The sequence below is a fragment of the Alligator mississippiensis genome, chromosome 2 (genome assembly GCF_030867095.1).
Source record: "Alligator mississippiensis isolate rAllMis1 chromosome 2, rAllMis1, whole genome shotgun sequence".
NCBI classification, from domain to species: Eukaryota; Metazoa; Chordata; order Crocodylia; family Alligatoridae; genus Alligator; species Alligator mississippiensis.
This window is the reverse complement of record NC_081825.1, coordinates 266,376,411-266,389,073: the sequence shown is the minus strand read 5'-3', so window position 1 is coordinate 266,389,073 and position 12,663 is coordinate 266,376,411. Positions and strand designations below refer to the sequence as shown.

Genomic DNA, 12,663 nt, shown 5'->3' with positions numbered 1-12,663 from the left:
TCTGAGCACCTCGGTGTCCAGAATGTTGTCCTGCCATTTGATCTTTAGTATCTTTCACAGGCAGCACAGGTGGAAGTGGATTAGTTTTTTAGCATGACGCTGGTAGACAGTCCAGGTTTCACAGGCATAAAGGAGGGTTGGGAGAATGATAGCTTTGTAAACCTTCAGTTTCATTGACGTTTCGATGCCTCTGAGGTCCCACACCAACTTATGGAGTCTGCCGAAGGCCACGCAGGGTTTTGCTAGCCTTGTGTTGACTTTGTCATCGATGTGGACAGTACAGGAGAGTGTGCTTCCTAGATAGACAAACTTGTTGACCATCGACAGTTGTTGGCTTTTAACTGAGACGTGGTTTCTGGGGTGTTGTGCCAGGCGCAGGTTGAAACATTACTTCAGTCTTCTTTGTGTTGATAGTATGTTCGAAGTTGTCACAGGCTGATGAGAACCGGTCCATGGACCGTTGCATGTCAGCCTCTGAGCCTGCGCATAATGCACAGTCGTCAGTGAAGAGGAAGTTGCAAAGCATGGCTGTCTGGACTTTAGAGCTCACTCAGATTCTGTGCAGGTTGAAGATGTCTCCATTGGAATGGTACCTGATCCCCATACCAAGGTCATCATCTTGGGAGGCATCCAACAGCATGGCAGAGAATACCATGCTGAAGAGTGTAGGTGTGAGCACACAGCCCTGCTTGATGCCATTTGTGACCAGAAAGGAGTCAGAGCATTTGCCATTCACAAGGACGTGTGCCATCATGCTGTCATGGAACTGTCAAACCATATCGATGAATTTTCCAGGGCATCCATGCTACTTCATGAGTTCCCAGAGGCCTTCGCAGTTCACTGTGTCAAACACTTTGGTTAGGTCGACGAACATGAGGAGATGGTGGATGTTCTGCTCCTGGCACTTTTCTCGAAGCTGCCAGATGGCAAACACCATGTCAGTGGTTCCACATCCTTTTCTGAAGCCGTGTTGACTCTCGGGCAGTAAGTCATTGAGATGGTTAGTCAGCTGGTTGAGGAGGACTCTCATGAGAATCTTGCTGGCAGTTGAGAGGAGGGAGATACCCCCGTGGTTGTCACAGAGTTGGCAATTTCCCTTCCTCTTGTACAGGTGGACGATGGAGGCATACTTGAATTCTTGAGGGGCTACCACCTGCACCCATGTACTGCAGAAGATCTTGGTTAGTTTCTCCATGAGGCTGCGACCACCTAATTTGTAGGCCTCTGCTGGAATCACATTGGCTCCAGGAGCTTTGCCACTAAACATTTGCATAGCCTTTTGGACTTCCACACTTGTAGGCAGAGCTTCAAGTGAGGTGTTGATGGCCATTTGAGGCAGCTTGCATATGGTGTCCATGTTGATGGAGGAGGTCCGATTGAGGACAGCACTGAAGTGTTCAGCCCATCTCTGGAGGATCTGGGCCTTGTCAGTTAATAGCGTGGTTCCATTGGTGGACAGTAGAGGGGAGGATCCAAGGATGTGCAGACCATAGACAGCCTTTAGGGCATCAAAGAACTTTGCATCGTTGCAGTCAGCATAGTGCCGGATGAATGGTCTGTATTGAGCTGTAGTCGTGTTGTGCTGACACAGACTTATAGAGGTAGGCTCTGTAGAGATGTTGCTTCTCTTCCAGCACCTGTTGTATCTCCTCATCATGTTCATCAAACCAGTCTTTGTGTCTGTGGATGCTTGGTCCCAGGGTCTCAAGAGCTGCAGAGTGTATAGCTTCGTGGAGCTGCTTCCAGTAGACTTCGATGGAGCTGGAATGGAGTGGTGTGTAGTGTGAAGCTGATCTTTCAAATGGTTCACAAAAGATAGCCTGGTGCTGTTGTTTATCAGCCCTGCAGTATTGAGGTGCTTCGGTTCACTTCATGTTTGTGGATGCCATCTGGTTTGAATAGTAATCTTTAGTGAGGAGGTGAGGAGTCAGTTGGTGCCACACATAGCTTTTGGTTACATGGACATCGTGTCTGTCCCTCCTCTGGACGATGACATAGTCGATGAGATGCCAGTGCTTGGAGTGAGAGTGCATCCGTAATGTCTTCTTCCAGTTGGGGAGATGGAACACAGTGTTTGTAACCAGGAGCTCATGTTCAGCACCTAGTCTGAGTAGGAGAAGACCATTGCTATTGCAGCTTCTGATTCTGTACTTCCCAATGATGCCATCCCATGCTTGGCAGCCACAGCCAATCCTGGCATTGAAATCGCTAAGGAGGAAGAGATGGTCAGACTTCAGTACAGCAGCGATCACAGAGTGAAGGTCATTGTAGAACTGGTTCTTGACTTCATCAGAGTTGGTCATGATAGGGGCATAAGCACTGATGATAGTGGTACACTTTTTGCTGAGCAGGGGGAGTTTGAGCACCGTCAGTCAGTCAGTCATTCCTTTAGGCAGGTAGGTCAGCTTCTTGACTAGGCTGTTTTATATAGCAACGCTAACACCTGCTTCCTGTTTGGCTTTGCTGCCACAACCACTCCAGAAGAATGTGTAACCAGCTTTTCCTTCTGTGAGCTGCCCTTTGTCGGGTAGGTGAGTCTTGCTGAGGGCAGTGATCTGGACGTTGTATCTGCCCAGTTCTCTCCTGATGAGGGCAGTTCTCCTTTCATGTCTGGTGGTGTTTCTGTCAATCAACATGCATACATTCCACGCACCCAGCTGGAGGGAGATTGATTTTTTTTTTTCTTCTTTTCGACTGCTGTAGCGGGACCCCTGCCAGCCACGGCATGCTGGCCAGGGTGAGGTGAAGCAGACAATGTTTGGGGCACCTTTTCTAGTCCCTTCCTTATTCTAGGAGGTGAGCAGTGCAGTCCTGAATAGGGCTGCTCAGTCACTCAGGGGGCTGCTGAGTTCTGCTGCTGCTTCTGTCCAGTAGAAAGTGACCCAAAGCCTGGAGCCGCCTATGTGCAGGTTTGCGGCTACAGCTTCTAGTGTGTCCACACCTGGTGCTTCATCACTGGCCTGTCGCCAGAGGGCTTGTGCTGGATGTGAGTTGCGCAGGATTTGGGTTTGAGTGAGGAAGAGTTACACAGCATTGGCCTCACTCTTGTCCAAGTCAATAGGTAACCAGTGGCAGGACAGTGTCAAGACAGCTGGAATTTGGCGCAGGTGCAGCAAATGACGAGGACATCTTTTGTGTCTTTTCCTGCTCTGTGCGATCCACCACGCATTGCTGTATTGCCATCATGGCCATTGGACCATACAAGGGTCTCGTCTGCCCAGTCAGCCGGAGTCAGACTTTGAATGCAGGGATAGGCGTGTCCCTATCTCCCCAGAGGTCTAGAGACCAACAGAGTACCCTCACCTGGTTTGGTCCACCCATCAAGGCAGTTTAGCGGGGTGTGGCTGTTGTTGCATGCAGACAGCTACTTGGAGCCACAGGTGAGAGTTGGGTGCTGGTGAGGACCAACAGAGGAAGAGTCACTCAGGCAAGCACAACATACTCTTTCTCTGAAGGTGCCACCCCTCCCAGACACCACAGACACCCCTTGAGACAACTAATTAAGAGCTTAAAGACCATAATATTTAGTGCATATTTTAACATATAATATTTTAATGTTTCATTAGCCACCAATAAAACAAGCATTTAACATCACATAAAAAGCCAGTTAAGGTTCTTAATCTTATCCACCCCAAATTAAATGATATACCTCTTTCTTAATGATTAACCCTACTTATGTCTTCTAGATGTATTCAGAAGGAAGTGATGTTGTACCTCAGAGCAATGAGACTGCTCTTCAGTATTTCAAGAAAGCTGCAGATATGGTATGTTTGCTTACAAGTTAAAATAAAAGGGTCAAAGATAGGATGCTCTTGGCTAAGGAAGTGTTTTCCTATCCCGCAAAAATTTCCCGTTTTCAAATTTTTCCTGTTTTGCATTGAGACAAGGCCAAGGCTTGCAATGGTTTTCTGCTTTGTGCAAAATAACCCGTCACAAAAGAGCCCAGTGGTAAGAACACAGCTTTAGGATATGGGAGACCTGAATATAATGTCCTTTAACTCAGGGGTATCAGACATACAGTCCACAGACTGGATCTGGCTTATTTGTGATCTATCCAGCTGCCAGAGTACAGGATTTAGATGGCACACAGATGACCAAAGCTGCCTTATCTGCTTTTCCCCCTGAATTGCAAGTACCATACTTTATTTTGGAAGTAAAACACAAAATCTCACCACTAGTATCACATGCCCTCATTTTCCACTGAAATCACTGGAGTGGAAACAGAATAAAGTTGGAAAAATACTTGGGAGACACTGCTAGTACAGGGCTTAAACAGACTATGACATTTAAGTTTATAAAATTCTGTTCATCTTAAGCAGTACACAACCCAGTAAGTATCCAAGATTATTAAAGACTGCACACACTCATAGCAAAGTCCCTCTTTTTCCCAGAAGTGTGTTCCTCTATTTTCAGGGTAATCCAGTTGGGCAGAGTGGACTAGGAATGGCTTATCTATATGGAAGAGGAGTTCCAGTGGTGAGTTTGAATAATATCTTCTTAACCCTGATCTTGGTGAATAAACTCTTAAACTCTGGTAGGTGACAGATAAAAGTGTTGTTATCTTGGAATTGAAAGTATAGTAATAAAATGACTTTCCTTTCCCATCTGATGTGTTTCATGCTTTAATGTCTAGTTGCATCACAAAAATAATTCTTATAGCTAGGTTCAGAAAGTGTTTTATTTTTCCTCCTAAAATATGGTTCACAAGTCTAAATTATTCTCATTTTGTGCTTTGCCTTCTGGGATGTAAGTTTGTTGTCTATACTTTATGGAACACTGAAGGGTCAACTGCTTGTTTAATTACCTTGCCAGTGTTTCCATATGCAGGGGAGCTCTGTATATATTCAGCTGTTCAAAAACAGATTTCTCAATGGTATTGTTGAACTAGTTCAAAGCTAAATAGTGTAGATAAGTGCTTACAGAGCTGCTGGCTTCTGAAACAGTACAGCATGCCTATCCCATTTAATATAAATTAACTAGGTATTCACAAGAAGGTACATGACCGTGTCCTACAGTTACTAGAAATACTTTCTGAAGAGGAAATTAAGAGAACCTGTAAGACAAGTGGGGCAGTTGATTGTTAACAAGTACTGTTGTGTACACTTGTCAGCAAACACTACTGAGTGGATCTGTCAAGTAAGAATATCATTGCATAGTCTTCCCAATAGAAGAATAGTTCCTTTGTGTTTAAATGTAATTTTCAACATGGTTGGATGGGAAAACATGTATACCATGTTTTACACCATTTTCTTGTAACATGTTAAGTTTTATGGGCTGTATAATTGATTCTAGATGCACAGGGATGCAAGTCCTTTGTTTTGATCAGTATATAGCTCCTTACCATGCTGTCATGGTTTGCTCTAATGACTGACTCTTCTACAGAACTATGAACTGGCACTGAAATATTTCCAGAAAGCTGCAGAACAGGGATGGGTGGACGGACAGCTGCAGCTGGGCTCCATGTATTACAGTAAGTAGCTTCAGAATAGGTGATGGATCTGCAGAAACTAAAGGGTTTTGCTAGTCCATTAAATGTTCACTGTATGTCAGCGGAGCACAAGGCATGAGTTGATATGTTTATTGCAGGAATTTAGATTGCTTAATGCAGTAGTACTTAAACCTTGGGCTCAGTGGGCCCAATAAGTGGTGTGGGGCCAGTCAGCAGGGCAGATCCAGCCCCGTGCACCAGAATCAGTTCCTAGGGCCCAACACCACCTCTACCCTGGATGCACACTGGAATTGGGCCACTAGGATCATGGCATCACCCCTACCGACTGCAGTTGGGCCCCAGGGGCCTGGTGTCACCCCCCTAACTCAGTCTTGCATGCTGAAATTAGGTTCCCAATCTAGCACACAAGGTCTGAGGCTTCCCACAAGTCTGGAAATTTGGCAGCGGGGGAACAGGGACACTGCTCCCCCACTGCCAAGCTTCCAGATCCAGATGACATGATGCTGCAGGCAGGGGTTGAGCATCTAGGATCAATTCCTCTTCAGTAAATGTTAAAGCATGTTCCTGCTACTGTTGATGTTACTTGATATTTTAATAACAATTTGCTTTCAGCTACTTTTAACTATAAAAACAAGTCTTCTTTTTTATTTTATTTGCAATTTTGCTTGGCAGGGTATCCAAACCAATGAACGGTGTTAACCTAGTCTTTCTTTTGTAGATGGGATTGGAGTCAAGAGAGACTATAAACAGGCTTTGAAATACTTTAACTTGGCCTCCCAAGGTGGTCACATTCTGGCTTTTTATAATTTAGCACAAATGCATGCTACTGGCACTGGAGTGATGCGATCCTGTCATACTGCTGTTGAAGTAAGTATCTCTCTTCATAAACTTACAAATTAGCTTTGGTTGAGAGAGAATTATTACAGGCAACATTTGTGCCCTCTTACATCAGTGGCATATTTTGCCTGCAGAGTGAAGACTGTATTTCGTAAAACTTACGGAATGCAGCAGAGGTTGATAATACAAGGCAAGACTTCTAGATTTGGTGCTATTCTGTTACAGCATACTGGAAATGTTGCAATAGTTTCACTTTAAATTAGAAAAAAATAGAAGGATTTAGCAAGAAAGCAAATAAGAAAAACAAAAATTTCATTTATTTTAGCACTGAATTCCCAGCAAGGAAAAGTTGCAGATTTTAATTTTATAACTTGTTGCTTGAAACCTCAATAAGAAAAATACAGCTCTGTTCTATAGTAGCTGGTGGATTTTGCATCAGCTTTTCTGAAATGTATTGGGCCTGCATGTGAACACATGAAATGGAAATGGCCTTGCTGAAAACAAGAGCCCTACCTGATAGCAGTAGAGCTGTCATTATTTTGTTGTTATTGTGTTGCCTTGCCTTGGACTCCCATGTTTTATTTTCTCTTCTTGGGTTAGGCTGTTTTTTCCATATGACTGAGGTTAGAATAGACACCTCCATTGGCATGCAGAATTATGCTAGATGAGGCCCTGTACATTATCAGATGCAGTACATTTTTACTTACTGGATTGAGTCTGCTTACATCTTAAGTCCTTCTGTTATTTGGCTTGAGTATTAACTTGTGCCATGAGGTATCTAGGTTATACTGTTTCCACCTTCTGCAGCCCCTAGTATATCTGCATAAGCAGACTACTTAAAGCTGTACCTCAGAAACAAGCTTCTTCTGAAAAAAATGCTGACAGTGTGTTTTGTTTTATATTGTTGTTACTGCTGTTTTTTCCCTTGCAGTTATTTAAGAATGTATGTGAACGAGGGCGTTGGTCTGAGCGGCTCATGACTGCCTACAATAGCTATAAAGATGGTGATTCAAATTCTGCTGTGGTTCAGTATCTCCTATTGGCAGAACAAGGCTACGAAGTGGCACAAAGCAATGCTGCCTTCATACTTGATCAGAGTAAGGGGCTGCACTAGATCGTCAAACAGTTTCCATTTAAAATGTAATTCATCCTTGCCAAAAGGCTGTGGGGATAAATAGCTGGTCTAAACTAGCAGATTTTCTTGGAAAGCAAGTATACTCTGCCATTCTGACTACTTTTCTATGTTTTGAGAATCATTGTTTCTGTTTCTCTTGCCTTGTAAAGATTTTTTTTTTCCTGACACAACGATTATTGAACATTTGAAATCAGGCTAACTTCAGTATGAGAGGAGAGAGGGTGGAACAATGAGAGGTCTTCTTTTACTTCCTAGCCGGGTGTGGCTGCCCTCCTGTTTTTGATTTGAAAATGAGATGAGTAGTTGGTCAGGCAGCTAAGCTTCTTTGTTAGACTTGGAAAAGCTTTTAATAATTGAACCAAGCTTCCTTTGAAAGTTAGTGATCATAGTAAGGTCTGCTACAGCTCAGAGTAACAGGGGCATATTACAGGAAGGATGGGGAGCAAAGGAAATAGTCTACTAGCAGCCAGCACATTGTGAAGCCCACAAATTGACTTGCTAGTAGAATATATAGTTTTGGTTTTGTCCTCCCTCCTTCCTGGGCCCATTTAACATTGTCAAGAGGTACCTTTTTGAGCACCTAAAAGACTGACCTCCCCCTTCCCATTCCTGCCCCTAAAAAATACAGCTATAGCCAGGTGTTTTGGAAGCTTGCCATATCAGTCTTGACCTGGAGGGCACTTTGTCAGAAAACAAGAGGGCTAATTTCTATAGTCTCTAAGAATACCAGTTGTACTATCAGTCCTGTGTGTGGATGCGTGTCTACTGGGGATTGGATAGAAATGAGTTCACTTTACATGAGGTATCAGTTAGTACCACGTGGTAGCAGTGTTTCAAATGTGAAAGAAATACTTTAGAGGTAAAATCATTGATTTTTTTTATATTACCAGTGTCTTCAGCTGTTCAGCCCTCTTGATATTTCCTCAGTAATCTTTTACTTGTGACAATGGCAGGTAAAACCTGGAATTTCAATATATTTCTGATATTACTACCCAGTAATACTTTCAGGGTAGTAATTATTACTACCCTACACATGTAATTAGCATGTAGCAATATACTCTGGTGTAGTTTGTGCCAGAGTTCATTGCTTCCAGGTGCAGCATTTACACATGCACCCAGGACCACAGCACGTTGAGCTGGGGCAGAGGATCCCCAGCTCACTGCCAGCTCAGAGCTGCTCCTGCCCAGCTCAGTGTGCTGCAGAGGGGCTGGTTGGAGCATAAGGGTGTTAGTGTGGGGCAAGGCAGCAGGTAGCCCCCACACTGTAGCACCTTTGTGTCCCAGCCAGCCCCAGTCATCATCTACACAGTACTATCCTACAGTGGAGTTAACTGCCACCTAATATGGGCACACATGTAGCCAGTGACTTTACTGTTGAGCTAGTTAGTCATCTCTGTAGTAAAGTGCATGTGTAGATCGATGCACCCTGTGGCCGTGTCCAGTTGAGCGCGGCCATGTGGTATGTGGTGCTACAGACACATCTGCAGTGCCACATACCACATGTTCAGCTGTTTTCCACATTGCAAGGGAGCAGCACAGAGGGATTTTTTGAGCCTTGACTATCCAGGGGTCAAAAAAACAGAGCAGCGCATGTGGGGCAGCACATGCTGCTCAAAAGCAGAGCTGTACTGCAGCTGCTCGCCAGGCTCCGCATGGCAGAATCGCTGCTGCTGCAGCCCCAGGAGTCTGCCCAGGACACCAGGTAAGGCTGCTGGAGCCAGTACAGTGCTGGCCTCAGCATCCCTACCCCACCCGGGGTAACTTGCTATGTGCCACAGTGCATGTGGCACAGGCATTCCCCAGGGACAACTAGCAGCAACCCAAGGTACACAGCTACTAGTTATCCCTAGGGAACCAAACATCCACACCATGTCTGGATGAAGCCTGTGTGTACAGTAACTAAGCTTCAAAAAGGTGATTGGAGGTTATAGCTGTACTGAAAGATGGTATGTGCTAAGACAAAACAGACAGCTAGAAGTGTGAATTCATACTGAACCTGCATACTTTGATATGAAGCTTAAAGTAATTCCTATAGATGAATTTGTTACAGAATTTCAGGGGGGAGGAGGCATTTTTAAATATAACCCCCAGTTCAAAATTTACACTGTTAAAGCCAGATTTTCAAATGTGCCCAGCTCCCATTGTTTGTCATAAGAATTGCTGAGTACTTAATATTTGGTCATTTTATGTAGGTGCCTGACTGAAATTTAATTTTATGAAAGTCTGGCTCTGTTATAGGTGCAGAAGATTCCTGAAAAATCTAGCTCCTAAAATTTAGTAGTGTATCATAAATTACTCTAATCCCAACTGCTGGGTTTTTGGTTGTAGGCGTGTTGCTCTAAGGACATAGGCAAGCAAGGTTCTTTGGGTAGATGTGATGTCTCTTATTATACCAACTGAGTAGTTTGAAAAAAGTTCTCAGTAAGCTTTCAGGTGCAATCACCCTTCTTCAGGCATAGGAAGTCTCTGCTGTTCTGAGACTCCAAGGAATGAGAGAAGTCTCTAATCCCCATTAAAATAAGAGCAGCTATTATTCAAAAATCTGTAAATCATCTGCAAGATCAATATACTTTGTTTCATTTTCCATAATGACTTCATTAACATTAAGTATTTTATACATCCTTCCAAAACAACAGTACTGTACTATCAGAGCTTTAAAAGGAGCATATTTATTTAAGCTCTTTAGGTGTGTAAAGCACATAGGAACCTGAGCAATAACCCATTGCTGTTAAAGCTCCTCTTTCAACAATGTGTTTATGGCTTTATGAAGAACAGAGAAACTTTTTCTGGGATAAGCAGAAAAGATTCTGTATGGATTCTGAGATATTCAGCAGTTCCTATTACATATTGATATCAAACTTGGTAACTTTCTGAGTGCATTTACAAGTAAAACTCCAAATAAACTTTTTATGTTTATTGGAAGTAGATTCAAATATTGTTGCACAGCACCTGAAATGTATTCTTTACTGCCATTGAGGCGGTGGGTATAATTATATCCTAATTTATTTGGGTGGCACTGCTGAAGGTTTTCCTCTCCAAATAACTGCCTCTTTATAAGCACAGTGGGCTAGAATCCCCTCCAGGTACAGCTGAGGAATGGTTGGCACAGGATCTAACAAAAGGAATGTCTTCTGACCCACCTCACATTTCCCTGATAAAAGGACTGAGTTGGCCATGGCTGAAACATGGAATAGGCTAAATGTGAAACTTTGATGCTATGCTAGGTTACTCAGATTTCTCTAGCTGGAGAGAATGCTGTGCCAGATGTGGATTGTTGCTTCATATTTGGCCCACTTGGGAACCTATGAAGTGGTATAAGGTTGGAGAGGGATACAGCTGTACTACCTGTAGATTACCTAAAGATTCTGTCCCTTTTGCACCAGCAGAGCAGTACAGAGGGGGAATATATAGCTAGATTTTGGCAGAGTAAACTTTGAGTTTCAACCCTTTAGTTCAGTTCAGCAGGATAGTTTGTCTGTGCACATGCTCACCCATTTACAGTGTAGAATACAGTAAGGAGCTTCCATGTCATGTTCCCACTTTTAATGAATGACTTTCTCTGCAGAAGAGGCCAGCATAGTTGGAGAGAATGAAACTTACCCTCGAGCCTTGCTTCATTGGAATAGAGCAGCCTCCCAAGGTAAGTCACAGTTCACGGTTACCAGCTTCACTCACACTTGTTAACATTTTATTAAATAATGAATTTAATACTATTTAATAGCTTGTTCTGCCCTTTAGAAACTATATTGGGGGACTGGACTCGATCCTCCAGGGTCCCTTCCAGCCCAAATGTCCATGAAATAGTAATATTTTTCCAAAGATAGGTTATATTCTGGCTTACTCCCTCATTAATGTATTCATGTGGCTCTGCAGGGTAATTCTTTATCCAGTTTTCAGTATGAAATTTGGTTGAATATTGCTTGACAGGATTAGAGAAGTTTAAGCCACTTGCAAGTCTGCAGTCCTACATTTGTCACCTAGTTCTAAGCCACCTCCACTAGCCAGCCTTTGAGTCCTGGTGATTTCCCATTCCTAATCATTGTTTTGACAGATTTTTAAACTGCTATTTTTATATAATTTGAACATGATTAGGCAGGTTTTTTAGTGTCTCATATTTAAAGGACTGTCACATTTGGGCCGGATCTCTTAGGACTGCTGTTTTCCTGAATCTCAGAAATTAGATTTCCATCTGCCCCCAAGGAATTTTGCTGGCCATTAGCATAATTTATCATAGAATCATAGAGAAGTAGGGCTGGAAGAGGTCATCTAGTTCAACCCCTTGCCTGAGACAGGATCATTCCTATCCAGACCATCATCTAAACTCTATGTAAAACTGTCTTCAACCCTGACACAACATAGACCCTAACCCTAACCTGTCACAGGTAAAGCAGGGGAACCACAGCAGCTAATGTCCTGCTTCTATGAAATGTCAATATATGCTCAGAAGATCCCAGGTAGAGGGTAATGCCTCTGCTACAGAGGAAGCCAAAAACCCTAACAGTCTGTACCAGTCTGATCATGGGGTAAAATTCCTTTCTGACTGCCAAATACGGCGATTCGATCTGACCCCAAGTAGAGGGGCAAGACCATCTGGCCAAGAACCTCTGGCTTCAGGAGCATTAGTATACCTGCAGCTCCTGCAGGAGAAATGTCAGGAACAACATAAGCCTTTCTACATGTCTGCCTTTGACCTCACAAAACAGCTGAGAAGTGTTCTGCAGGATTCTTCTGAAGTATGGATGCCCACTGAAATTTGTCACCATTCTCTGCCTGCTTTATGATGGTATGTGAGCGGTGGTTCTCAGTAATGGATCTATTACAGATCCCTTTGAGGTTAAAACAGGAGTAAAGCAAGGCTGTATCATCACTCCAACACTCTTCTCAATATTCCTTGTTGCGATGTTGCATCCGACCACCAACAAGCTTCCAGCTGGAGTGGAGCTAAACTACTGAATGGTTGGTAAGCTATTTAACCTCAGCTGACTCTGAACCAAAACCAAGACCACCCCAACCACAGTCATTGAGCTCCAGTATACTGATGATGCTGTAGTGTGAGCTCACTCAGAAGCAGACCTTCAGGCAATCATCAACGTCTTTACCAAGCCATACAAGTAAATGGAACTGATGTCTTCCAAACGTTAAGTTAAGGTCCTCCACCAACAAAACTCCTAATGAACAGTCCCCAGCTCCAGTAATCCAGATCCACAGTGAGACTCTGGAGAACATTGAGTATTTCCAGTAC

The 12,663-nt window shown here is 43.5% G+C and overlaps 1 protein-coding gene across 1 annotated transcript in view; it reads left to right on the top strand.

The window, feature by feature from the left end:
* Nucleotides 1-12,663, top strand: part of SEL1L (SEL1L adaptor subunit of SYVN1 ubiquitin ligase) — a 62,395-nt gene that overhangs the window by 35,923 nt on the left and 13,809 nt on the right. Inside the window, exons 13-18 of the mRNA XM_006260869.4 lie at nucleotides 3,687-3,764; nucleotides 4,414-4,476; nucleotides 5,383-5,470; nucleotides 6,168-6,316; nucleotides 7,218-7,383; nucleotides 10,987-11,061. Coding sequence (XP_006260931.1) covers nucleotides 3,687-3,764; nucleotides 4,414-4,476; nucleotides 5,383-5,470; nucleotides 6,168-6,316; nucleotides 7,218-7,383; nucleotides 10,987-11,061 — 619 coding nt within the window. The remainder of the gene's footprint in view (nucleotides 1-3,686; nucleotides 3,765-4,413; nucleotides 4,477-5,382; nucleotides 5,471-6,167; nucleotides 6,317-7,217; nucleotides 7,384-10,986; nucleotides 11,062-12,663) is intronic.